Source organism: Heptranchias perlo, chromosome 11 (genome assembly GCF_035084215.1).
Source record: "Heptranchias perlo isolate sHepPer1 chromosome 11, sHepPer1.hap1, whole genome shotgun sequence".
Classification (NCBI taxonomy): domain Eukaryota; kingdom Metazoa; phylum Chordata; class Chondrichthyes; order Hexanchiformes; family Hexanchidae; genus Heptranchias; species Heptranchias perlo.
Window position 1 is genome coordinate 1,809,330 of NC_090335.1, and position 26,532 is coordinate 1,835,861.

Consider the following 26,532-nt stretch of genomic DNA (forward strand, 5'->3'; position numbering starts at 1 on the left):
CCCTCTCTAAGGCCTTCACATCCTTCCTAAAGTGTAGTGCCCAGAATTGGACACAATAGTCCAACTGTGGCTGAACCAGTGTTTTATAAAAGTTCAACATAACTTCCATACTTTTGTACTCTGTGCCTCTATTTATAAAGCCCAGGATCCCTTATGCTTTATTAACCGTTTTCTCAACCTGCCCTGCCACCTTCAAAGATTTGTGCACGTATACCCCCAGATCTCTCTGTTCCTGCACCGCGTTTAGAATTGTGCCCTCTAGTTTATTTTGCCTCTCCTCGTTCTTACTGCCAAAATGTATCACTTCACACTTCTCTGCGTTAAATTTGATCTGCCACGTGTCCGCCCATTCCACCAGCCTGTCTATGTCCTCTTGAAGTCTATCACTATCCTCCTCACTGTTTACTACTCTTCCAAGTTTTATGTCATCTGCAAGTTTTGAAATTGTGCCCTGTACACCCAAGTCCAAGTCATTAATATAGATCAAGAAAAGGCAGTGATCCTAGTACCGACCCCTGGGGAACACCACTGTACACCTCCCTCCAGTCTGAAAAACAACCGTTCACCACTACTCTCTGTTTCCTGTCACTGAGCCAATTTCCTATCCATGCTGCCACTGCCCCTTTTATTCCATGGGCTACAACTTTGCTGACAAGCCTATTATGCGGCACTTTATCAAACGCCTTTTGAAAGTCCATATACACCACATCAACCACATTGCCCTCATCGACCCTCTCTGTTACCTCATCAAAAAACTCAATCAAGTTCGTTAAACATGATTTGTCTTTAACTAATCTGTGCTGGCTTTCCTTAATTCATCCACACTTATCCAGTTGTTCTGCTTGTTTGTAAACACACAGCCTGATGATATAAATTACATCAACCACATCGCTTATAGAATCATAGAATGATACAACACAAACAGAGGCCATTTGGCCCATCGTGCCTGTGCAGGCTGTTTAAAAGAGCAATCCAACTAATCCCACTTCCCTGCCCTTTCCCCATGGCCCTGCAAATTTTTCCTTTTCAAGTATTTATCTAACTCCCTTTTGAAAGTTACTATTGAATCTGCTTCCACTGCCCTGTCAGGCAGTGAATTCCAGATCATAAGAGCATCACAGTGCAAATCACCCTGAACTCTTCTGTGGGGGTAGTTTCATGTTGTGAACCAACACCATAAAGATTTATTGAGCAGAGGGAACTTTTCCACCTTTGTTCACAATATCACTGGAGCAAATTATCGGCACTCGACTTTTCTGCCCAGATATATTTTTCTTAATGATGGTGCTCACTTAAGAATCTTCAGGATCTCTTTGCAGTAATGAGCTCTCACACCAGAAATGGATGCTTCATGGGAGCTAACACATCAGTAACTGTTTCAGCAGGAGGTGAAACTAAGTGTTAAAACAATTCATTGTGTGAGGAGACATAGGAAGATAGGAGCAGGAGGAGGCCATTCAGCACCTCAAACCCTTTCCGCCATTCAATGAGATTATGGCTGATCTTTATCTTAACTCCATCTACCCATCTTGGTTCCAGAACTCTTAACCCTGACCGAACAAAAATTTATCAATCTCAGTTTTGAAATTTTCAATTGACCCCCAGCCTCAACAGCTTTGTGTGGGAGAAAGATGCAAATCTAGGGTCAACAGGGGCTAGGGGACAGGGACTTGGGGCTTGGGAGGGTAACAGTGGGTGACCAGGGACTGGGGGGATGGGGGATTGGGGTTCGAATGAGGGGATGGAGCGACAACGAACTGGGAGTCGGGGGAGTTAGAGACAGGGAATTTGGGGGTAGGGGGAGAGTGAGAGATTGGGAAATGGGGGTCAGGAGGTTGGGGATCTGATGGGGGAAAAGAGGGAGCCTGAAGGTTGGAGAATGTTGGGGCTCAGGGAGAGAGGGAGACTAGGGAATGAGGCTCGGGGAGAGAGGGAGACTGGGGAATGGGGCTCGAGGAAAGAGGGAGACTGGGGAATGGGGCTCGGGGAGAGAGGGAGACTGGGGAATGGGGCTCGGGGAGAGAGGGAGACTGGGGAATGGGGCTCGGGGAGAGAGGGAGACTGGGCAATGAGGCTCGGGGAGAGAGGGAGACTGGGGAATGAGGCTCGGGGAGAGAGGGAGACTGGGGAATGGGGCTCGGGGAAAGAGGGAAACTGGGGAATGGGGCTCGGGGAGAGAGGGAGACTGGGGAATGGGGCTCGGGGAGAGAGGGAGACTGGGGAATGGGGGCTTGGGGAGAGAAGGAGACTGGGGAATGGGGCTCAGGGAGAGAGGGAGACTGGGGCTCGGGGAGAGAGGGAGACTGGGGAATGGGGGCTTGGGAGAGAGGGAGACTGGGGAATGGGGCTCAGGGAGAGAGGGAGACTGGGGAATGGGGGCTTGGGGAGAGATGGAGACTGGGGAATGGGGGCTTGGGGAGAGAGGGAGACTGGGGAATAGGGCTCGGGGAGAGAGGGAGACTGGGGAATGGGGGCTTGGGGAGAGAGGGAGACTGGGGAATGGGGTGGCCATGGGAACCAGCATTTCCTGCAGCGCTGGGAGCAGCAGCAGCAACATGATGAGGGTGAGTGGCACTGAGAGAGGAGCGGCCAGTAAAGGGCTGAGTGTAACCTGGGGACCTTACTGTGGGTAAATAGTGAAAGATTGTTTCCACTGGTGGGCAAATGGGGAACAGGGGGACAGAGACTGAGGATTGTCATAGAAACATTAGGAACAGAAGGAGGCCATTCGGCCCCTCGAGCCTGCTCTGCCATTCAATTAGATCATGGCTGATCTGCACCTCAACTCCATTTACCCATTTGATGCTACATATCCCTTGATACCCTTGCCTAACGAAAATCTATCAATCTCAGCCTTGAAAGCTCAATTGTCCCCCAGCATCTACAGCCTTTTGGGGGAGAGAGTTCCAGATTGCCACCACCCTCCTTGTGAAAAAGTGCTTCCTGATTTCACTCCTGAATGGCCTAGCTCTAATTTTAAGATTATGGAGGCTATGGGCAAAGAGCATGGGAGTGGGACCAATTGGATAGGTCTTTCAAAGAGCCGGTACAGGCACGGTGGGCTGAATGGCCTCCTACTATGCAGTATATGATTCCATGACCCCCTTTGTTCTTGATTCCCCAACCAGAGGAAATAGTTTCTCTGTATCTACCCTATCAAATCCTTCTAAAATGTTAATAGCTCAATCAGATCACTCCTCAACCTTCTGTACTAAAGGGAATTCAAGCCTCGTCTATGCAACCTGACCTCATAATTTAACCCTTTTAGCCCCGGTATCATTCTGGTGAATCTGCACTGCACCCCCTCCAAGGCCAATATATCCTTCCTGAGATGCGGTGCCCAGAACTGAACCCAGTATCTCCAGATGGGATCTAACCGGAACTCTGTACAGCTGGAACAGAACTTCCACCCCTTTGTATTCCAGCCTCTCGAGATAAAGGCCAACATCCCATTGCCCTTTTTGATTGCTTTTTGTGCACTAGCTTAGTTCCTGTTTCTCACCATTTAGAAAATACTCTGATCTATCTTTCTTAGGTCCAAAGTGGGTGACCTCACACTGCCCCACATTGAACTCCATCTGCCCACTCACTTAGTCCGTCCATCCCTTTGTAGCTTCCTGCTCCCATCTGCACAACTTACTGTCCCTCCTAACTTGGTGTCATCTGCAAACTTGGATTGACGACTCTCTAATTCCTTCACCCAAGTCATCAATAAATGTGGTGAAAAGTTGTGGTCCCAAAACAAATGGTGTTCCCTCTTGTCACATCTGCCAATCAGAGTACCCCTCCCCACTCTCTACCTCCAATTCCGTCCGCTCGCGTATTTGCCAATAATTGTTTGTGTGGAACCTTATCGAATGCCTTCTGGAAGTCCATATCGATAAGATCCATAGACACTCCCTTATCTACCACGCTAGTGACCTCCTCAAAAAATTCAACTAGATTAGTCAGACATGAATTATGCTTAACAAAACCAATCTGGCTCTCTCTGATCAGCTATATTTGTCCAAGTGCCCTAATGACAGATTCCAGTAACTTCCCCACAACTGATGTTAGACTGACAGGCCTGTAGTTACCTGGTTTCTCTCTCCCACCCTTCTGAAATAATGGAGTGACATTGGCAAATTTCCAATCTAATTGTCACTGGAAGAACCAAGGAGGAAGGGAGGAGGAAGGTTCTTGAACTGAGGGCTATTGGACCATGGAATCCTTCACCACAAGTGGCTATTGAGGTAGAGACTAGAGCATAATTTAAAAGGGAATGAGATGAATATTTGAAAAGGAGAAAGAGAAGCAGCTGGGGGGTAATAGGGTTACAGGAGAGAGGGCCAGCACCGGGGGTCGAATGGCCTTCTCCTGTGCTGTAATTTCAATCATTCCCTGAAAACTCTCCTTTATTGAGTCCAAGCCCGAGGAATGGTTTAGAAATGTTGGTGCTGAGCTGAGTTCAGGACGATGTGCCCTGTGAGCAGTGCCCCAATCACTGAGCCCACTGCCCTTTGTGTGATCTCTCGGTTTGGTTCAGGTCAGTCTGTACCGGCCGGTTTTGACCTGTGAAGTCCAAGCACAGATCGGCTCTGACTGAGATTCCCAGGTCAGAGTGTCACCTTCACACAGAACCAGAGTCCAAACCAGACACCAAGAGATAGGGAGAGAGATTGGGCTTCTTAAAAGAAGCACTGAGTGGGGAGCCTGACCGCACCTTGTGCAATGCAGGGGGACTCTGGCTATGGTTTCATGGTGAATATCTGCAGGTTATAGGATTACTATTAGTTACAGGTAGGATATCGGGGCATTACACCAGTTACATATAGACTATCGGAGAATTATTGTATTACTGTTCATTATGAGGGGAATCTGAGTGTTACCAGTATTTCTATTAGTTATCAGTGCAATTTCAGTGTATTACTGTTAATTATTGGTGGAATTAAAATTCCTCCCAGCTAAGGTTTCCCCCCTCTGTGAAATCCCTTCCCCGCCCTCGGTTTCCCCACCCTCCGTTTCTCCTCCGTTACCCCACCCTCCGTTACCCCACCCTCCGTTACCCCACCCTCCGTTTCCCCGCCCTCCATTTCCCTGCTCTCAGTTTGCCCTTCGTTTCCCCACCCTCTGTTTCTCCTCTGTTTCCCCACCCTCCTTTTCCCCACCCTCAGTTTCCCCTCGGTTTCCCCGCCCTCGGTTTCCCCCCGTTTCCCCACCCTCAGTTTCCCCTCGGTTTCCCCGCCCTCTGTTTCCCCCCGTTTCCCCAGCCTCGGTTTCCCCTCAGTTTCCCCGCCCTCCATTTCCCCCTGTTTCCCCACCCTCGGTTTCCCCACCCTCCGTTTCCCCCCGTTTCCCCACCCTCTGTATCCCCTCAGTTTCCCCACCCTCCGTTTCCCCCGTTTCCCCAGCCTCCGTTTCCCCTCAGTTTCCCCACCCTCCGTTTCCCCTCAGTTTCCCCAGCCTCGGTTTCCCCTCAGTTTCCCCACCCTCCGTTTCCCCCGTTTCCCCACCCTCGGTTTCCCCTTGGTTTCCCCACCCTCCATTTCCCCTGTTTCCCCACCCTCCGTTTCCCCGCCCTCCGTTTCCCCCGTTTCCCCACCCTCGGTTTCCCCGCCCTCCGTTTCCCCCTGTTTCCCCGCCCTCCGTTTCCCCCCGTTTCCCCACCCTCGGTTTCCCCTTGGTTTCCCCACCCTCTGTTTCCCCCGTTTCCCCACCCTCGGTTTCCTCTCGGTTTCCCCGCCCTCCATTTCCCCCTGTTTCCCCACTCTCGGTTTCCCCCCGTTTCCCCACCCTTGGTTTCCCCTTGGTTTCCCCACCCTCAGTTTCCTCACCCTCCATTTCTCCTCTTCGCCTGCTCAAGGGAGCTCCTGGTTCTTGCAACAGCTGATGGCACAAAACCACAAGGAAAGGCATTCAACTGCAGGGACTCAGTATTCATATGGTAAAAGCAATAAAATTTGCAGACACCACATGATCAGACATCACATAGTCAGACATTATGTGATCAAATCTCCAGGAATACCTCCAACCAGAATTGGCAAACCTGGAGTGAAAAATTCCATTTCATCATGGATTGTCAGAATGAGATTGTTTGAATGAGATTGTATGAATGAGATTGTTTGAATGAGATTGTTTGAATGAGATTGTCTGAATGAGATTGTTTGAATGAGATTGTATGAATGAGATTGTTTGAATGAGATTGTCTGAATGAAATTGTCTGAATGAGATTGTCTGAATGAGATTGTCTGAATGAGATTGTCTGAATGAAATTGTCTGAATGAGATTGTATGAATGAGATTGTATTAATGAGATTGTCTGAATGAGATTGTATTAATGAGATTGTATTAATGAGATTGTATGAATGAGATTGTATTAATGAGATTGTATTAATGAGATTGTCTGAATGAGATTGTATTAATGAGATTGTATTAATGAGATTGTGTGAATGAGATTGTATTAATGAGATTGTATTAATGAGATTGTCTGAATGAGATTGTATTAATGAGATTGTAGTAATGAGATTGTCTGAATGAGATTGTATTAATGAGATTGTATTAATGAGATTGTCTGAATGAGATTGTCTGAATGAGATTGTATTAATGAGATTGTATTAATGAGATTGTCTGAATGAGATTGTATTAATGAGATTGTAGTAATGAGATTGTCTGAATGAGATTGTATTAATGAGATTGTATTAATGAGATTGTCTGAATGAGATTGTCTGAATGAGATTGTATTAATGAGATTGTATTCATGAGATTGTGTGAATGAGATTGTATTAATGAGATTGTATTAATGAGATTGTCTGAATGAGATTGTATTAATGAGATTGTGTGAATGAGATTGTATTAATGAGATTGTATTAATGAGATTGTGTGAATGAGATTGTATTAATGAGATTGTATTAATGAGATTGTATTGATGAGATTGTCTGAATGAGATTGTGTGAATGAGATTGTATTAATGAGATTGTGTGAATGAGATTGTATTAATGAGATTGTATTAATGAGATTGTCTGAATGAGATTGTATTAATGAGATTGTATTTATGAGATTGTCTGAATGAGATTGTATTAATGAGATTGTCTGAATGAGATTGTATTAATGAGATTGTCTGAATGAGATTGTATTAATGAGATTGTATTAATGAGATTGTCTGAATGAGATTGTATTAATGAGATTGTATTAATGAGATTGTCTGAATGAGATTGTATTAATGAGATTGTATTAATGAGATTGTCTGAATGAGATTGTATTAATGAGATTGTCTGAATGAGATTGTATTAATGAGATTGTCTGAATGAGATTGTTTTAATGAGATTGTATTAATGAGATTGTCTGAATGAGATTGTATTAATGAGATTGTATTAATGAGATTGTCTGAATGAGATTGTATTAATGAGATTGTATTAATGAGATTGTGTGAATGAGATTGTATGAATGAGATTGTGTGAATGAGATTGTATTAATGAGATTGTATTAATGAGATTGTATTAATGAGATTGTCTGAATGAGATTGTATTAATGAGATTGTATTAATGAGATTGTGTGAATGAGATTGTATTAATGAGATTGTATTAATGAGATTGTCTGAATGAGATTGTGTGAATGAGATTGTATTAATGAGATTGTATTAATGAGATTGTCTGAATGAGATTGTGTGAATGAGATTGTATTAATGAGATTGTAATAATGAGATTGTCTGAATGAGATTGTATTAATGAGATTGTATTAATGAGATTGTGTGAATGAGATTGTATTAATGAGATCGTATTAATGAGATTTTCTGAATGAGATTGTATTAATGAGATTGTATTAATGAGATTGTGTGAATGAGATTGTATTAATGAGAATGTATTAATGAGATTGTGTGAATGAGATTGTATTGATGAGATTGTGTGAATGAGATTGTCTGAATGAGATTGTATTGATGAGATTGTGTGAATGAGATTGTCTGAATGAGATTGTATTAATGAGATTGTCTGAATGAGATTGTGTGAATGAGATTGTATTAATGAGATTGTGTGAATGAGATTGTGTGAATGAGATTGTGTGAATGAGATTGTATTAATGAGATTGTCTGAATGAGATTGTATTAATGAGATTGTATTAATGAGATTGTGTGAATGAGATTGTATTAATGAGATTGTATTAATGAGATTGTAATAATGAGATTGTATTAATGAGATTGTCTGAATGAGATTGTATTAATGAGATTGTATTAATGGGATTGTATTAATGAGATTGTGTGAATGAGATTGTCTGAATGAGATTGTGTGAATGAGATTGTATTAATGAGATTGTCTGAATGAGATTGTATTAATGAGATTGTCTGAATGAGATTGTATTAATGAGATTGTCTGAATGAGATTGTCTGAATGAGATTGTATTAATGAGATTGTCTGAAAGAGATTGTATTAATGAGATTGTATGAATGAGATTGTATTAATGAGATTGTCTGAATGAGATTGTCTGATTGAGATTGTATTAATGAGATTGTATTAATGAGATTGTCTGAATGAGATTGTATTAATGAGATTGTCTGAATGAGATTGTCTGAATGAGATTGTATTAATGAGATTGTCTGAATGAGATTGTATTAATGAGATTGTCTGAATGAGATTGTATTAATGAGATTGTATTAATGAGATTGTCTGAATGAGATTGTATTAATGAGATTGAATTAATGAGATTGTATTAATGAGATTGTATTAATGAGATTGTATGAATGAGATTGTATTAATGAGATTGTATTAATGAGATTGTGTGAATGAGATTGTATTAATGAGATTGTATTAATGAGATTGTGTGAATGAGATTGTATTAATGAGATTGTCTGAATGAGATTGTATTAATGAGATTGTATTAATGAGATTGTGTGAATGAGATTGTCTGAATGAGATTGTATTAATGAGATTGTATTAATGAGATTGTGTGAATGAGATTGTATTAATGAGATTGTATGAATGAGATTGTCTGAATGAGATTGTCTGAATAAGATTGTATTAATGAGATTGTATTAATGAGATTGTCTGAATGAGATTGTATTAATGAGATTGTCTGAATGAGATTGTATTAATGAGATTGTATTAATGAGATTGTGTGAATGAGATTGTATTAATGAGATTGTATTAATGAGATTGTCTGAATGAGATTGTATTAATGAGATTGTCTGAATGAGATTGTATTAATGAGATTGTCTGAATGAGATTGTATTAATGAGATTGTATTAATGAGATTGTCTGAATGAGATTGTATTACTGAGATTGTATTAATGAGATTGTCTGAATGAGATTGTATTAATGAGATTGTATTAATGAGATTGTATTAATGAGATTGTGTGAATGAGATTGTATTAATGAGATTGTATTAATGAGATTGTGTGAATGAGATTGTGTGAATGAGATTGTATTAATGAGATTGTATTAATGAGATTGTCTGAATGAGATTGTATTAATGAGATTGTATTAATGAGATTGACTGAATGAGATTGTCTGAATGAGTTTGTATTAATGAGATTGTCTGAATAAGATTGTATTAATGAGATTGTCTGAATGAGATTGTATTAATGAGATTGTATTAATGAGATTGTCTGAATGAGATTGTATTAATGAGATTGTATTAATGAGATTGTCTGAATCAGATTGTATTAATGAGATTGTCTGAATGAGATTGTATTAATGAGATTGTCTGAATGAGATTGTATTAATGAGATTGTCTGAATGAGATTGTATTAATGAGATTGTATTAATGAGATTGTCTGAATGAGATTGTATTAATGAGATTGTATTAATGAGATTGTCTGAATGAGATTGTATTAATGAGATTGTATTAATGAGATTGTATTAATGAGATTGTGTGAATGAGATTGTATTAATGAGATTGTATTAATGAGATTGTCTGAATGAGATTGTATTAATGAGATTGTATTAATGAGATTGTGTGAATGAGATTGTATTAATGAGATTGTCTGAATGAGATTGTAATAATGAGATTGTTTTAATGAGATTGTCTGAATGAGATTGTATTAATGAGATTGTATTAATGAGATTGTCTGAATGAGATTGTATTAATGAGATTGTATTAATGAGATTATATTAATGAGATTGTGTGAATGAGATTGTCTGAATGAGATTGTGTGAATGAGATTGTATTAATGAGATTGTATTAATGAGATTGTCTGAATGAGATTGTATTAATGAGATTGTATTAATGAGATTGTGTGAATGAGATTGTATTAATGAGATTGTATTAATGAGATTGTCTGAATGAGATTGTATTAATGAGATTGTATTAATGAGATTGTCTGAATGAGATTGTATTAATGAGATTGTATTAATGAGATTGTGTGAATGAGATTGTATGAATGAGATTGTCTGAATGAGATTGTATTAATGAGATTGTGTGAATGAGATTGTATTAATGAGATTGTATTAATGAGATTGTCTGAATGAGATTGTATTAATGAGATTGTATTAATGAGATTGTGTGAATGAGATTGTATTAATGAGATTGTATTAATGAGATTGTCTGAATGTGATTGTATTAATGAGATTGTATTAATGAGATTGTGTGAATGAGATTGTATTAATGAGATTGTATTAATGAGATTGTCTGAATGAGATTGTATTAATGAGATTGTATTAATGAGATTGTATTAATGAGATTGTGTGAATGAGATTGTATTAATGAGATTGTATTGATGAGATTGTCTGAATGAGATTGTATTAATGAGATTGTATTAATGAGATTGTGTGAATGAGATTGTATTAATGAGATTGTCTGAATGAGATTGTATTACTGAGATTGTATTAATGAGATTGTCTGAATGAGATTGTATTAATGAGATTGTATTAATGAGATTGTATTAATGAGATTGTGTGAATGAAATTGTATTAATGAGATTGTATTAATGAGATTGTGTGAATGAGATTGTATTAATGAGATTGTATTAATGAGATTGACTGAATGAGATTGTCTGAATGAGTTTGTATTAATGAGATTGTCTGAATGAGATTGTATTAATGAGATTGTCTGAATGAGATTGTATTAATGAGATTGTATTAATGAGATTGTCTGAATGAGATTGTATTAATGAGATTGTATTAATGAGATTGTCTGAATGAGATTGTATTAATGAGATTGTCTGAATGAGATTGTATTAATGAGATTGTATTAATGAGATTGTCTGAATGAGATTGTATTAATGAGATTGTATTAATGAGATTGTCTGAATGAGATTGTATTAATGAGATTGTATTAATGAGATTGTCTGAATGAGATTGTATTAATGAGATTGTATTAATGAGATTGTCTGAATGAGATTGTATTAATGAGATTGTATTAATGAGATTGTCTGAATGAGATTGTATTAATGAGATTGTATTAATGAGATTGTCTGAATGAGATTGTATTAATGAGATTGTATTAATGAGATTGTCTGAATGAGATTGTATTAATGAGATTGTCTGAATGAGATTGTATTAATGAGATTGTTTTAATGAGATTGTCTGAATGAGATTGTATTAATGAGATTGTATTAATGAGATTGTCTGAATGAGATTGTATTAATGAGATTGTATTAATGAGATTATATTAATGAGATTGTGTGAATGAGATTGTCTGAATGAGATTGTGTGAATGAGATTGTATTAATGAGATTGTATTAATGAGATTGTCTGAATGAGATTGTATTAATGTGATTGTATTAATGAGATTGTGTGAATGAGATTGTATTAATGAGATTGTATTAATGAGATTGTCTGAATGAGATTGTATTAATGAGATTGTATTAATGAGATTGTATTAATGAGATTGTGTGAATGAGATTGTGTGAATGAGATTGTCTGAATGAGATCGTATTAATGAGATTGTGTGAATGAGATTGTATTAATGAGATTGTATTAATGAGATTGTGTGAATGAGATTGTATTAATGAGATTGTATTAATGAGATTGTCTGAATGTGATTGTATTAATGAGATTGTATTAATGAGATTGTGTGAATGAGATTGTCTGAATGAGATTGTATTAATGAGATTGTCTGAATGAGATTGTATTAATGAGATTGTCTGAATGAGATTGTATTAATGAGATTGTCTGAATGAGATTGTATTAATGAGATTGTATTAATGAGATTGTATTAATGAGATTGTGTGAATGAGATTGTATTAATGAGATTGTATTAATGAGATTGTCTGAATGAGATTGTATTAATGAGATTGTGTGAATGAGATTGTATTAATGAGATTGTATTAATGAGATTGTCTGAATGAGATTGTATTAATGAGATTGTATTAATGAGATTGTGTGAATGAGATTGTATTAATGAGATTGTATTCATGAGATTGTCTGAATGAGATTGTATTAATGAGATTGTCTGAATGAGATTGTGTGAATGAGATTGTATTGATGAGAATGTATTAATGAGATTGTATTAATGAGATTGTGTGAATGAGATTGTATTAATGAGATTGTATTAATGAGATTGTCTGAATGAGATTGAATTAATGAGATTGTATTAATGAGATTGTCTGAATGAGATTGTATTAATGAGATTGAATTAATGAGATTGTATTAATGAGATTGTATGATTGAGATTGTATTAATGAGATTGTATGAATGAGATTGTATTAATGAGATTGTACGAATGAGATTGTATTAATGAGATTGTATGAATGAGATTGTCTGAATGAGATTGTATTAATGAGATTGTGTGAATGAGATTGTATTAATGAGATTGTATTAATGAGATTGTCTGAATGAGATTGTATTAATGAGATTGTATTAATGAGATTGTGTGAATGAGATTGTATTAATGAGATTGTATTAATGAGATTGTCTGAATGTGATTGTATTAATGAGATTGTATTAATGAGATTGTGTGAATGAGATTGTATTAATGAGATTGTATTAATGAGATTGTCTGAATGAGATTGTATTAATGAGATTGTCTGAATGAGATTGTATTAATGAGATTGTATTAATGAGATTGTATTAATGAGATTGTGTGAATGAGATTGTATTAATGAGATTGTATTGATGAGATTGTCTGAATGAGATTGTATTAATGAGATTGTCTGAATGAGATTGTCTGAATGAGATTGTATTAATGAGATTGTATTAATGAGATTGTGTGAATGAGATTGTATTAATGAGATTGTCTGAATGAGATTGTATTACTGAGATTGTATTAATGAGATTGTCTGAATGAGATTGTATTGATGAGATTGTATTAATGAGATTGTATTAATGAGATTGTGTGAATGAAATTGTATTAATGAGATTGTATTAATGAGATTGTGTGAATGAGATTGTATTAATGAGATTGTATTAATGAGATTGACTGAATGAGATTGTCTGAATGAGTTTGTATTAATGAGATTGTCTGAATGAGATTGTATTAATGAGATTGTCTGAATGAGATTGTATTAATGAGATTGTATTAATGAGATTGTCTGAATGAGATTGTATTAATGAGATTGTATTAATGAGATTGTCTGAATGAGATTGTATTAATGAGATTGTCTGAATGAGATTGTATTAATGAGATTGTATTAATGAGATTGTCTGAATGAGATTGTATTAATGAGATTGTCTGAATGAGATTGTATTAATGAGATTGTATTAATGAGATTGTATTAATGAGATTGTCTGAATGAGATTGTATTAATGAGATTGTATTAATGAGATTGTCTGAATGAGATTGTATTAATGAGATTGTATTAATGAGATTGTATTAATGAGATTGTGTGAATGAGATTGTATTAATGAGATTGTATTAATGAGATTGTCTGAATGAGATTGTCTTAATGAGATTGTATTAATGAGATTGTGTGAATGAGATTGTATTAATGAGATTGTCTGAATGAGATTGTATTAATGAGATTGTTTTAATGAGATTGTCTGAATGAGATTGTATTAATGAGATTGTCTGAATGAGATTGTATTAATGAGATTGTATTAATGAGATTATATTAATGAGATTGTGTGAATGAGATTGTCTGAATGAGATTGTGTGAATGAGATTGTATTAATGAGATTGTATTAATGAGATTGTCTGAATGAGATTGTATTAATGTGATTGTATTAATGAGATTGTGTGAATGAGATTGTATTAATGAGATTGTATTAATGAGATTGTCTGAATGAGATTGTATTAATGAGATTGTATTAATGAGATTGTGTGAATGAGATTGTGTGAATGAGATTGTATTAATGAGATTGTATTAATGAGATTGTGTGAATGAGATTGTATTAATGAGATTGTATTAATGAGATTGTCTGAATGTGATTGTATTAATGAGATTGTATTAATGAGATTGTGTGAATGAGATTGTCTGAATGAGATTGTATTAATGAGATTGTCTGAATGAGATTGTATTAATGAGATTGTCTGAATGAGATTGTATTAATGAGATTGTCTGAATGAGATTGTATTAATGAGATTGTATTAATGAGATTGTATTAATGAGATTGTGTGAATGAGATTGTATTAATGAGATTGTATTAATGAGATTGTCTGAATGAGATTGTATTAATGAGATTGTGTGAATGAGATTGTATTAATGAGATTGTATTAATGAGATTGTCTGAATGAGATTGTATTAATGAGATTGTATTAATGAGATTGTGTGAATGAGATTGTATTAATGAGATTGTATTCATGAGATTGTCTGAATGAGATTGTATTAATGAGATTGTCTGAATGAGATTGTGTGAATGAGATTGTATTGATGAGAATGTATTAATGAGATTGTATTAATGAGATTGTGTGAATGAGATTGTATTAATGAGATTGTATTAATGAGATTGTCTGAATGAGATTGAATTAATGAGATTGTATTAATGAGATTGTCTGAATGAGATTGTATTAATGAGATTGAATTAATGAGATTCTATTAATGAGATTGTATTAATGAGATTGTATGATTGAGATTGTATTAATGAGATTGTATTAATGAGATTGTATTAATGAGATTGTCTGAATGAGATTGTATTAATGAGATTGTGTGAATGAGATTGTATTAATGAGATTGTCTGAATGAGATTGTATTAATGAGATTGTGTGAATGAGATTGTATTAATGAGATTGTCTGAATGAGATTGTATTAATGAGATTGTATTAATGAGATTGTGTGAATGAGATTGTATTAATGAGATTGTATTAATGAGATTGTCTGAATGTGATTGTATTAATGAGATTGTGTGAATGAGATTGTATTCATGAGATTGTGTGAATGAGATTGTATTAATGAGATTGTCTGAATGAGATTGTATTAATGAGATTGTATTAATGAGATTGTGTGAATGAGATTGTATTAATGAGATTGTATTAATGAGATTGTCTGAATGTGATTGTATTAATGAGATTGTATTAATGAGATTGTGTGAATGAGATTGTATTAATGAGATTGTATTAATGAGATTGTCTGAATGAGATTGTATTAATGAGATTGTATTAATGAGATTGCCAAATTGTGGGTTTATGATCAGCAGAGTAACACATTTTACAAATTCCATTGAAACATTTGAAGGTGCAGATCTGCCAAGTTTCACTCATTCAGCTTCACAATCACCCATTTTGATCTAAAAATCTGGCATATTTCCCTGAACAAACTACAATTAAACAATGAGTGACCTGAGGCTGAGTTTACTGAACAATCAGACTCTGATCTTCAAAGGATCCATTTTACTCGCAGATCAATAGATGTTCCATCGCCCGTCTGTATAACGCGTCTATCTGTATAAAGTAATGGGATCGGTGCCTGGTGGGGGGTGGCCCCGGGGTGAGCAGTGAGCTCCATACCGACACCGCCTGAGATCCCCAGAAATTTTAGCTCCGGGAACTTCTTTCCATAACACAGATCTGATTCCTGCCTGAGCCCAGTCGGCAGTGGCGGGAATGCAGGCCACACCCAGGGGGCTGACGGACGGTCCCAAGCCCCGAGCAGGCTGGTAAGTGGATCGGGGTTGGGGGGGTGGAGGAGAGGAAGGTACTGATCACAATCGGGGGAGGGGGAGGGAACCCAGGGGAGGAGAGGCCCAAGGTTTGTTTGCTGGGCCTGGAGGCCCACTCCTGCTCCTCCTCACTCACAAGGAAACCTTTAATAAATTTAAAATTGAAACTTACCTGAGTCTCTTCTGGCCCTTGATCCAGCTCCCGAGAGGTTTAGCCCAGCAGGGAATCCCCCGCACTGGGCCTCAGATAATATCTTCGATATAAGGTTTGAGAGGGAGAAGGGGGAGTCACGAACTAAGGGTTTAAATTTAGGTGAGGCTGACTTTCATGGGAAGAGACAGAAATTGACTAATTGGATAGCATTTTCAAAGGGCTGGTACAGGCATGATGGGCCGAATGGCCTCCTTCTGTGCCGAATCATTTCATGGTTCTATGATACAGATAGATAAACCTCCAGGATCTGATTGTTTCCACCCCAGGCTATCAAAAGAAGTCGTGTGGAAATTGTAGATGCTCTCGTCATGATCTTCAAAACCTCTCTCCATTCAGGAATTGTCCCCTTGGATTGGAAAATTACCAATCTCACTCCATTATTTCAGAAGGTGGGAGAGAGAAACCAGGAAATTATAGGCCTATTAATCTAACGTCTGTTGTGGGGAAGTTACTAGAATCTGTTATTAGGGACAGAGTGACTGAGCACTTGGACAAATATGAGCTGATCAGAGAGAGCGAGCATGGATTTGTAAAGGGTAAGTCCTGTCTAATGAACCTGGTTGAATTTTTTGAGGAGGTCACTAACGTGGTAGATAAGGGAGTGTCTATGGATGCTATTTATATGAACTTCCAGAAGGCATTCGATAAGGTTCCACATAGGAGACTTAACAAAATAAGAGCGCATGGAATTGGAGGCAATTTATTGACATGGGTAGGGAATTGGTGAGGAGGTGGGAGGCAGAGAGTAGGGATAATGGGTATGTACTCAAATTGGCAGAATATGATGTTCCCCAGGGATCTGTACTCAACTTTTCGAAAGAATCATAGAATCATACAGCACAGAAGGAGGCCATTTGGCCCATCATGTGCCTGCTCTTTCAAAGAGCTATCAAATTAGTCACACTTCCCTAATTATTGCAGAATTTTTTAAAACTGTAACAGAAAGCAATGTGATAATAAGTCAACAAATAAAGAAAGCAACAGAAATCTGATGACCGGGAAGGCCCCAGGGTCCAGGAACTCAAGAAGCTCGACACCATCCAGGACACAGCAGCCCACTTGATTGACAGCCTTTCCTCCACAGATACAACATTCGTCCATGTATTGGGTCTTTTCATTTGTTGCACCATCGCAGATGATGGGGCAACATAATATAGGTGCTCAAAATTATGAAAGGATGGGACAGGGTGGATAGAAACAGACTGATTATAGTGGGTCGGAGGTCAAGAACGAGGGGCTGTCGATACAAGATTAAATGTAAGAGATCTAGGCCAGAGGGCAGGAGAAACCTCTTCACACTGAGACCATGGGATTCACTCTCAGAGTTAGTGATTGAGGCAGAAACTGTCAATATTGAAGATTTTTTTTTTATTCGTTCATGGGATGTAGACGTCACTGGCAAGGCCGACATTTATTGCCCATCCCTAATTGCCCTTGAGAAGGTGGTGGTGAGCCGCCTTCTTGAACCGCTGCAGTCCATGTGGTGACGGTTCTCCCACAGTGCTGTTAGGAAGGGAGTTCCAGGATTTTGACCCAGCGACGATGAAGGAACGGTGATATGTGTGACTTGGAGGGGAACGTGCAGGTAGTGTTGTTCCCATGTGCCTGCTGCCCTTGTCCTTCTAGGTGGTAGAGGTCGCGGGTTTGGGAGGTGCTGTCGAAGAAGTCTTGGTGAGTTGCTGCAGTGCATCCTGTGGATGGTACACTCTGCAGCCACAGTGCGCCGGTGGTGAAGGGAGTGAATGTTTAGGGTGGTGGATGGGGTGCCAATCAAGCGGGCTGCTTTGTCCTGGATGGTGTCGAGCTTCTTGAGTGTTGTTGGAGCTGCACTCATCCAGGCAAGATTAGATTGGATAAATGGATGAAGGAAAAGGGGTTAGAAGAATATGGGAACAGGGTGGGTAAATGTGATTATCATAGAATCACAGAATGATACAGCACAGAAGGAGGCCATTCGGCCCATCGTGCCTGTGCCGGCTCTTTGAAACAGCTATCCAATTAGTCCCACTCCCCCGCTCTTTCCCCATAGCCCAATAAATTTTTCCCTTCAAGTATTTATCCAATTCACTTTTGAAAGTTACTATTACCGCCCTTTCAGGCAGTGAATTCCAGATCATTACAACTTGCTGTGTCAAAAAATTTCTCCTCATCTCCCCTCTGGTTCTTTGCCAATTACTTTAAATCTGTGTCCTCTGGTTACTGACCCTTCTGCCACATAAGTTTCTCCTTATTTACTCTATCAAAATCCTTTACAATTTTGAACACCTCTATCAAATTTCTCCTTAACCTTCTCTGTTCTCATGATGAGGAGATGCCGGTGATGGACTGGGGTTGACAATTGTAAACAATTTTACAACACCAAGTTATAGTCCAGCAATTTTATTTTAAATTCACAAGCTTTCGGAGGCTTCCTCCTTCGTCAGGTGAACGATGTGAACATTTTTCACATTGTTCACCTGACGAAGGAGGAAGCCTCCGAAAGCTTGTGAATTTAAAATAAAATTGCTGGACTATAACTTGGTGTTGTAAAATTGTTTACAATTCTCTGTTCTCAGGAGAACAACCCCAGCTTCTCCAGTCTCTCCACATAACTGAAGTCCCTCATCCCTGGAATCATTCGAGCAAATCTTTACTGCACCCTCTCCAAGGCCTTCACATCTTTCCTAAAGTGCGGTGCCCAGAATTGAACACAATACTCCAGCTGAGGCCTAACCAGTGTTTTATAAAGTTCGAGCATAACTTCCTTGCTTTTGTACTCTATGCCTCTATTTATAAATGCCTTGGATGAAGGAATAGAGAGCCGTATATCCAAGTTTGCTGACACTAAGTTAGGTGGCACAGTAAATAGTGTAGATGGGAGCAGAAAGTTGCAAAGGGACATTGAGAGATTGAGTGAGTGGGCAAAACTGGGGCAGATGGAGTTCAATGTGGGGACGTGTGAGGTCATCCACTTAGGACCTCAGAGTATTTTCTAAATGGTGAGAAGCAGGAACTGTGGAGGAGCAGAGAGATTTAGGACAGAAATCGCAAAAAGCTAGTGGACAGGTACAAAAAATAATTAAAATGGCTAATGGAACGTTGGCCTTCAGCTGAAGGGTGCTGGACTACGAAGAGATAGAAGTTATGTTACAGCTGTATAAAGCTCTGGTTAGACCCCATTTAGAATACTGCGTTCAGTTCTGGGCACCACACTTCAGAAATTACATAGAATTTACAGCACAGAAACAGGCCATTCGGCCCAACTGGTTCATGCCGGTGTTTATGCTCCACATGAGCCTCCTCCCTCTCTTCATCTCACCCTTTCACCATATCCTTCTATTCCTTTCTCCCTCATGTGTTTATCTGGCTTTCCCTTAAATGCATCAATGTTATTCACCTCAACTACTCCTTGTGGTAACTGGATCCACATTCTCACCACTCTCTGGGTAAAGTTTCTCCCGAATTCTTTATTGGATTTATTAGTGACTATCTTATATTTGTGGCCTCTAGTTCTGGTCTCCCCCCACAAGTGGAAACATCTTCTCTACGTCTAGCATTTCAAATCCCTTCATAATCTTAAAAACCTCGATCAGGTCACCCCTCAGCTTTTCTTCTGGAGAAAAGAGCCCCAGCCTGCTCAGTATTTCCTGATAGTTATAACCTCTCAGTTCTGGTATCATCGTGTAAATCTTTTTTTGCACCTTCTCCAGTGCCTCTATATACTTTTTGTAATATGGAGACCAGAACGGTGCACAATATTCCAGGTGTGGTCCAACCAAGGTTCAATACAAGTTTAACAAATCTATTCCTCTAAAAATGAACCCCAGTGCTTGGTTTGGTCAAAGAGATAGGTTTTAATTAGCTTTTTAAAGGAGGAGAGAAAGGTGGCGAGGCGGAGAGGTTTAGGGAGGGAATTCCAGAGCTTAGGGCCCAGGCAGCTGAAGGCACGGCCGCCAATGGTGGAGCGATCAAAATCGGGGATGCGCAGAAGGCCAGAATTGGAGGAGCGCAGAGATCTCAGAGGGTTGTAGGGCTGGAGGAGGTTACAGAGATAGGGAGGGGTGAGACCATGGAAGGATTTGAAAACAAGGATGAGAATTTTAAAATCGAGGCGTTCCTGGACCGGGAGCCAATGTAGGTCAGTGAGCACAGGGGGTGATGGGTGAACTGGACTTGGTGTGAGTTAGGATGCAGGTAGCAGAGTTTTGGATGAGCTCAAGATTGTGGAGGGTGAAAAGTGGGTGGCCGGCCTGGAGAACATTGGAATAGTCCAGTCTGGAGGTAACAAAAGCATGGAGGAGGGTTTCAGCAGCAGATGAGCTGAGGCAGGGCGGAGACGGGCGATGTTATGGAGGTGGAAGTAGGCGGTCTTGGTGATGGAGCGGGTATGTGGTCAGAAGTTCATCTCAAGGTCAAATAGGGCACCAAGGTTGTGAACGGTCTGGTTCAGACTCAGACAGTGGCCAGGGAGAGGGATGGAGTCGGTGTCTAGGGAACGGAGTTTGTGGCGGGGACTGAAGACAATGGCTTTGGTCTTCCCAATATTTAATTGAAGGAAATTTTTCCAATCGTTTTGTCTCTGCATTGTAACCCACCAGCCATTGGGTGGTTTGATTAACCATTACAGACGATGGTAATTGTTGGTCCCGTGTCATGCGCTGCACAGGTTGACGAGGAGATGTACTTTTCTCTCAGGAATGCACTTCCCAGTCCCTGAAGAAAATCACAGAGAATAGTCCAAAATGGCGTTTCATCTTCTACATGAAGGAACGGCAAGATGGAACACTCAGCTTTGAGTCAGCACAATACCGAGGATGGTTCATCAATAACCAATGGAAGAAAAGGATCGCTGAAATGAAACGAACAGTGGAAGAAACTTTAGATGCAGATTTTATCTTTATCTTGGTGAAGATCTGAGATTCACCACTGGGGGATGTGGATGAGAATGTAACGATGCAGTTATGAATTATTTTATTTATGTTTTTGTTGAACCCTCATCCTCTCTCGAAAGGGTCTTTTTAAATGATTGCTGTTTGATGTTCACACCAGCACATATTCCTGTAGCGATTTGATCCATTCCGTATTCTGTATTGGACACACTCGAATCACCAGAGGTGAGAAAGGAGACAGTGACTAGTTTATACTAGTTACTATGAGCTGTAATGACGACGGCTGCTTCAATTGTTCTCAGTAATACATTTGAACTATTGTGAACTCCATGTGTCCTGAGTCTTTATTCACGACCTCATTAAGAAAGGTTCCATGCGAACACATTGCAGTGAGTTTCATGTTAAAATTCTCTTCTGTCATACTTTGCTGGCCTCGATATTATCCCCCCCCACGACAGGACAGTTACCGGCCGGTTTTCCCACAGCTCGGGAAACCCGGCAGTGAAAGGGAGGTGGGACCAGCCGGATCTAGAAGGTAAATGCCTTTTCCAGCACTCCCTGTGGGCCAGGAGGAGCAGGAGTGCTTCCCCCGACCCCTCGAGGAAGTCTTCGCCCCCCCACCCGCCCGCCGATCGGCGATCTCTTGTCCCTCCCCCTTGCCGTGTTCGCCGACCCCCTCCCCTCCCCTCCAGCCCCGATCTATAGCCTGTCCCGTGATCCGATTGCTGGGAACCTTCCCCAAGGGTCCCCGGCTGCACCCTCCTGCCGCTGGTTTTCCCGCCTGGCAGCCGACCAGCCTGACAATCCAACTGACTGAGAGGGAGGAAATTCAATTAATAAGAGATAATGGGTGCTAAATTGGGCCGTGTAGCGCCCGTTATTTCGACATCCAAGATAGCGTCTTGGATGCGCACGCATGTTTCCAGCGTGACGTGCGCCGGACGCCATCTTGGTATAGGAGTTAGCGCAGGCGCAGATAACGAACACTGGAATCATGTAAAGTCGGGAGAAAATGGATACAATCAGTGTGCAACGCTAATTTAAAGTGACAGACACCATTTTGGGACTTAACGCTCAACTCAAGGCACAGTTTTAACCCCGACCATCTGAACGTGTCTTAGGGTGCCTGGAGGACCCCCCACCAGTGCTATTTAAAGGGACCATGCAGGATTTACAGGTTAGTGGCTGGATTATTGCTTCTGGCTGCCGAGACATTTGTAACTGTTTTTGGGGGTCTCCTAGACTTGAATACTAGGACGCGGGGACATAGCCTAACATTTAGAGACAGGAGTGGAGGAGTGAAGTTAGGAAAAGCTTCGACACGCAAAGGGTGGGAGACGTTTGGAACACTCTTCTTCAGGCGGCAGTTGATGCTAGCTCACTTGTGAATGTTAAATCTGAGATTGATAGATTTCTGTGAACCAAGGGTATTAAGGGATATGGGGCTAAGGCGGGTATATGGAGTTAGGTCACAGGTCAACCATGATCTCATTGAATGGCAGAACAGGCTCGAGGGGCTAAATGCCACTGCCACTTGCTGCCTCCTGATATGCGCCACCTTCTCCTGCAAGAAAGCGGGACGTGTGTCTGGGTGGTGTGCCGGACATGGTTGAATAGCTGCCAGTGGGTGTGGCCTGTGAGATGTGAGTGGGCGGCTTGCAACAGTGGTAATGTGTAAGGGTGAAAGGAAGCATCTGATTGGAAGAGTTGAGTACTGATGGAAAGAGTTTATTGGTATGTGGGTGATGGGGGTGTAGTGTGTGGAGCAGTTGGTGGGAGACGCCACTTGACAGTTGACCTCACTCACCTTGACCACTTGTGTCAAAGCATTGAACTTCTTCCTGCACTGCATCCATGTTCATGGTGCTGTGAGCCTGGCATTGACTTCATCCCCCGCTGCCTCCCACTGCCTTTTGGATATATGTCTGGAGGGCCTCTTGCCCCACCCCCCACCCCCTCGCGGATATAGGATGTCCCTCCTTCTGTTCACCTCTTGCACCAAGGCCTCTAGTGCATCAGCAGAGAACCTTGGTGCACGCACTCTCACAGGGCTGGTACAAACTCAGATCGGCAGATTGGTGAGGTCTGGTGTGCAGATTGGAGGATGTGGAATTTAGTAGTGTGCAATCTTTAAGAACATAAGAACATAAGAAATAGGAGCAGGAGTAGGCCAATCGGCCCCTCGAGCCTGCTCCGCCATTCAATAAGATCATGGCTGATCTGATCCCAACCACAAATCTAAAGAACACAAGAAGTAGGAGCAGGACCCGGCCACACAGCCCCTGGGCCCTCTCCGCCACCCACAGGGCCTTGACCGATCCGAACTCAGCTTCATGTCCAATTTCCTGCCCGCTCCCCGTAACCCCTAATTCCCTTTACTTCTAGAAAACTGTCTATTTCTGTTTTAAATTTATCTAATGATGTAGCTTCCACAGCTTCCTGGGGCAGCAAATTCCACAGACCTACCACCCTCTGAGTGAAGAAGTTTCTCCTCATCTCCTTATTCAATGTTTTAACAAAACTCATCAGTGTGTAAACATAGGGATCGGACCTGCATCTGTGTTTTACGTGTGCGATGTCTGATCTCTGTTCAGACTCCGTTATTTTCAGCAAATAACAGGTACCAGCTACCTTTAAGAGATTTCTAAGAAACATCCTCCCTTTAAGAGATTGAGCTCCCCCTGCTGGTGGAAAGTGTGAATTGCATTGATTCCAGGTGCGAGGCCTGGTGTGGAACGCTGATTGCAGGTGGGTCATCGGGCCAGAGGAAACTCGCGTCCTGCCTGCCCCGGGGTCATTGGGCCTGGGGTAATAGCACATCACACTACCCGCGCCCAAAAACAGCCCCTTTCCAATTTTCCCCCCCAAATCAATTCCTGTTGTTAAGTTCAGCAGAACCTCTGCATCCCGGCCTCATCGGGTTTCCCCACCCCTCCCCGCACCCTCCCCTCCCCCTCCTCCCCCTCCCCCCACCCTCCTACCCCTCCCCCACACCCTCACCGCCTGGAACCTCACCGCCCCCTCCCCCGTATCCTCTTCCCCTACTTTTCACCCTCACCTCCTCCTCCCCTGTACCCTCCGCCCCATCACGCACCCTAACACCTCCACCGCACGCTCCTCCCCCATCCTCCGCCCTGCACCCTCCCCCACACCCTCCCCTCTGCATCCTCCTGCCTGCACACTCCACCCGCTATCCCGCACCCACCTCCCCCGCACCCTCCTCCTCCCCCTCCCCCACACCCTCCCTGCCTCCCCCCTCCCCCGCACCCTCCTCCTCCCCCTCCCCCACACCCTGCTCCTCCCCCCTCCCCCACACCCTCCTCCTCCCCCTCCCCCACACCCTCCTCCTCCCCCCTCCCCCGCACCCTCCTCCTCCCCCCTCCCCCGCACCCTCCTCCTCCCCTCCCCCACACCCTCCTCCTCCCCCTCCCCCACACCCTGCTCCTCCCCCCTCCCCCACACCCTCCTCCTCCCCCTCCCCCACACCCTCCCTGCCTCCCCAGATGAATTTGATACTGAGACAGACTCTGTAAAGTTTTAAGTCATCCTCACAGGACCAATCACACAAAAGGTATCACAAGATGTGATTATAATCAATCAAATCACGTGAAACGAAGGAGTCACCGTGAGTGACGGGCAGATCGACACAGGTGGATCTATTGCAAACTGCTTTCAATCTAACAGACAGCGGGAAGGAACGAGCTGTGAGTTTATGTTTGTCCAAGGATCGTGTTGAAACAGTGCCTGAGAGAGACTGCGGCTGAACAGCTGCCAGAGGGCTATGCAAAACCATCATAAATACTTCATCCAAAACACATCATTATCCGTGTTCCAGCAAACAAAGTGTTTGACATGTAGAACACAGCTCCTCAAATGAATGTGTCAACTCCTCAAATTAACAAATATGGACAAACAATCTCAAATTATCTTAAACTGTATTTCTACAGAGACAGATATTGCCAGACTCCGGAGTCACTTTGTAATTCTTACTGAACTCAGCAGAAGCTTCGAAATGTCCAAGTTTGAAGCTTCAGGCAATGAACAAGGGTAATTACAGGTCACAACACATGGCCACAGTCCGTTCCCCGACTTCAACAATCTTAATAATTCCCCCCTCGTCATCACACCCTCTCCACCCAGCACTAGGACACACTGGACCACCTCTCATTCTCATTACCTCTTCCTTACTCCCTCCGCAGCAGCCACTATCAGCAAGCTCGTCTCAATTGGTAGCCTTTGCACAATCTTCTCTTATGGTTCCTTCATCACGTTCCCCCCCCATCCTGATTGCCCCCCGCATCGGCAGTCTCATTTGTAGCAGATACTCACTAACTCTTGACCCCTCGCCCTCTCTCACCCTCCTTCTCTCTCACCCTCTCTCTCTCTCGCCCTCTCTCGCCCTCCTTCTCTCTCACCCTCTCTCTCTCTCGCCCTCTCTCGCCCTCCTTCTCTCTCACCCTCTCTCTCTCTCGCCCTCTCTCTCTCTCGCCCTCTCTCGCCCTCCTTCTCTCTCACCCTCTCTCTCTCGCCCTCTCGCTCTCGCCCTCTCTCGCCCTCCTTCTCTCTCGCCCTCTTTCTCTTGCCCTCTCTCGCCCTCCTTCTCTCTCGCCCTCTCGCTCTCGCCCTCTCTCGCCCTCCTTCTCTCTCGCTCTCTCTCTCTGGCCCTCGCTCGCCCTCCTTCTCTCTAGCCCTATCTCTCTCTCACCCTCCCTCTCTCTCGCCCTCTCTCGCCCTCTCGCTCTCGCCCTCTCTCGCCCTCCTTCTCTCTCGCTCTCTCTCTCTGGCCCTCGCTCGCCCTCCTTCTCTCCAGCCCTATCTCTCTCTCACCCTCCCTCTCTCTCGCCCTCTCTCTCTCTCACCCTGTCTCTCACCCAGTTGCCCTCTCTCTCTCTCGCCCTCTCGTCCTCTCGCCCTCTCTCTCTCTCGCCCTCTCTCTTGCCCTCTCGCCCTCTCTCTCTCTCACCCTCTCTCTTGCCCTCTCGCCCTCTCTCTCTCTCGCCCTCTCTCTTGCCCTCTCGCCCTCTCTCTCTCTCGCCCTCTCTCTTGCCCTCTCGCCCTCTCTCTCTCTCGCCCTCTCTCTTGCCCTCTCGCCCTCTCTCTCTCTCACCCTCTCTCTCGCCCAGTTGCCCTCTCTCTCTCTCGCCCTCTCTCTCGCCCAGTTGCCCTCTCTCTCTCTCACCCTCTCTCTCGCCCAGTTGCCCTCTCTCTCTCTCACCCTCTCTCTTGCCCTCTCGCCCTCTCTCTCTCTCTCTCTCACCCTCTCTCTCGCCCAGTTGCCCTCTCTCTCGCCCTCTCTCTCTCGCCCTCTCATCCTCTCGCCCTCTCTCTCTCTCGCCCTCTCACCCTCCCCCTCTGCAGGACAATACTGTGCAAGGGACTCACCCAACACCGTGACGCTCTCGAGCTGGAGCAGCAAGTGTTGGAGCCCAATGGCTGATCCCTCCTTCTCTCTCACCCTCTCTCTCTCTCGCCCTCTCTCGCCCTCCTTCTCTCTCGCCCTCTCGCTCTCG

At 42.0% G+C, this 26,532-nt stretch overlaps 1 protein-coding gene across 1 annotated transcript in view; it reads left to right on the forward strand.

Annotated features, from left to right (window-relative positions):
* The window catches only part of LOC137327531 (uncharacterized), a 252,799-nt gene extending 231,452 nt beyond the window's left edge, over positions 1-21,347 (forward strand). The window contains exon 9 of the mRNA XM_067993432.1: positions 20,829-21,347. Coding sequence (XP_067849533.1) covers positions 20,829-21,050 — 222 coding nt within the window. The 3' untranslated portion in view covers positions 21,051-21,347. The remainder of the gene's footprint in view (positions 1-20,828) is intronic.
* The last annotated feature ends 5,185 nt before the right edge of the window (positions 21,348-26,532 follow it).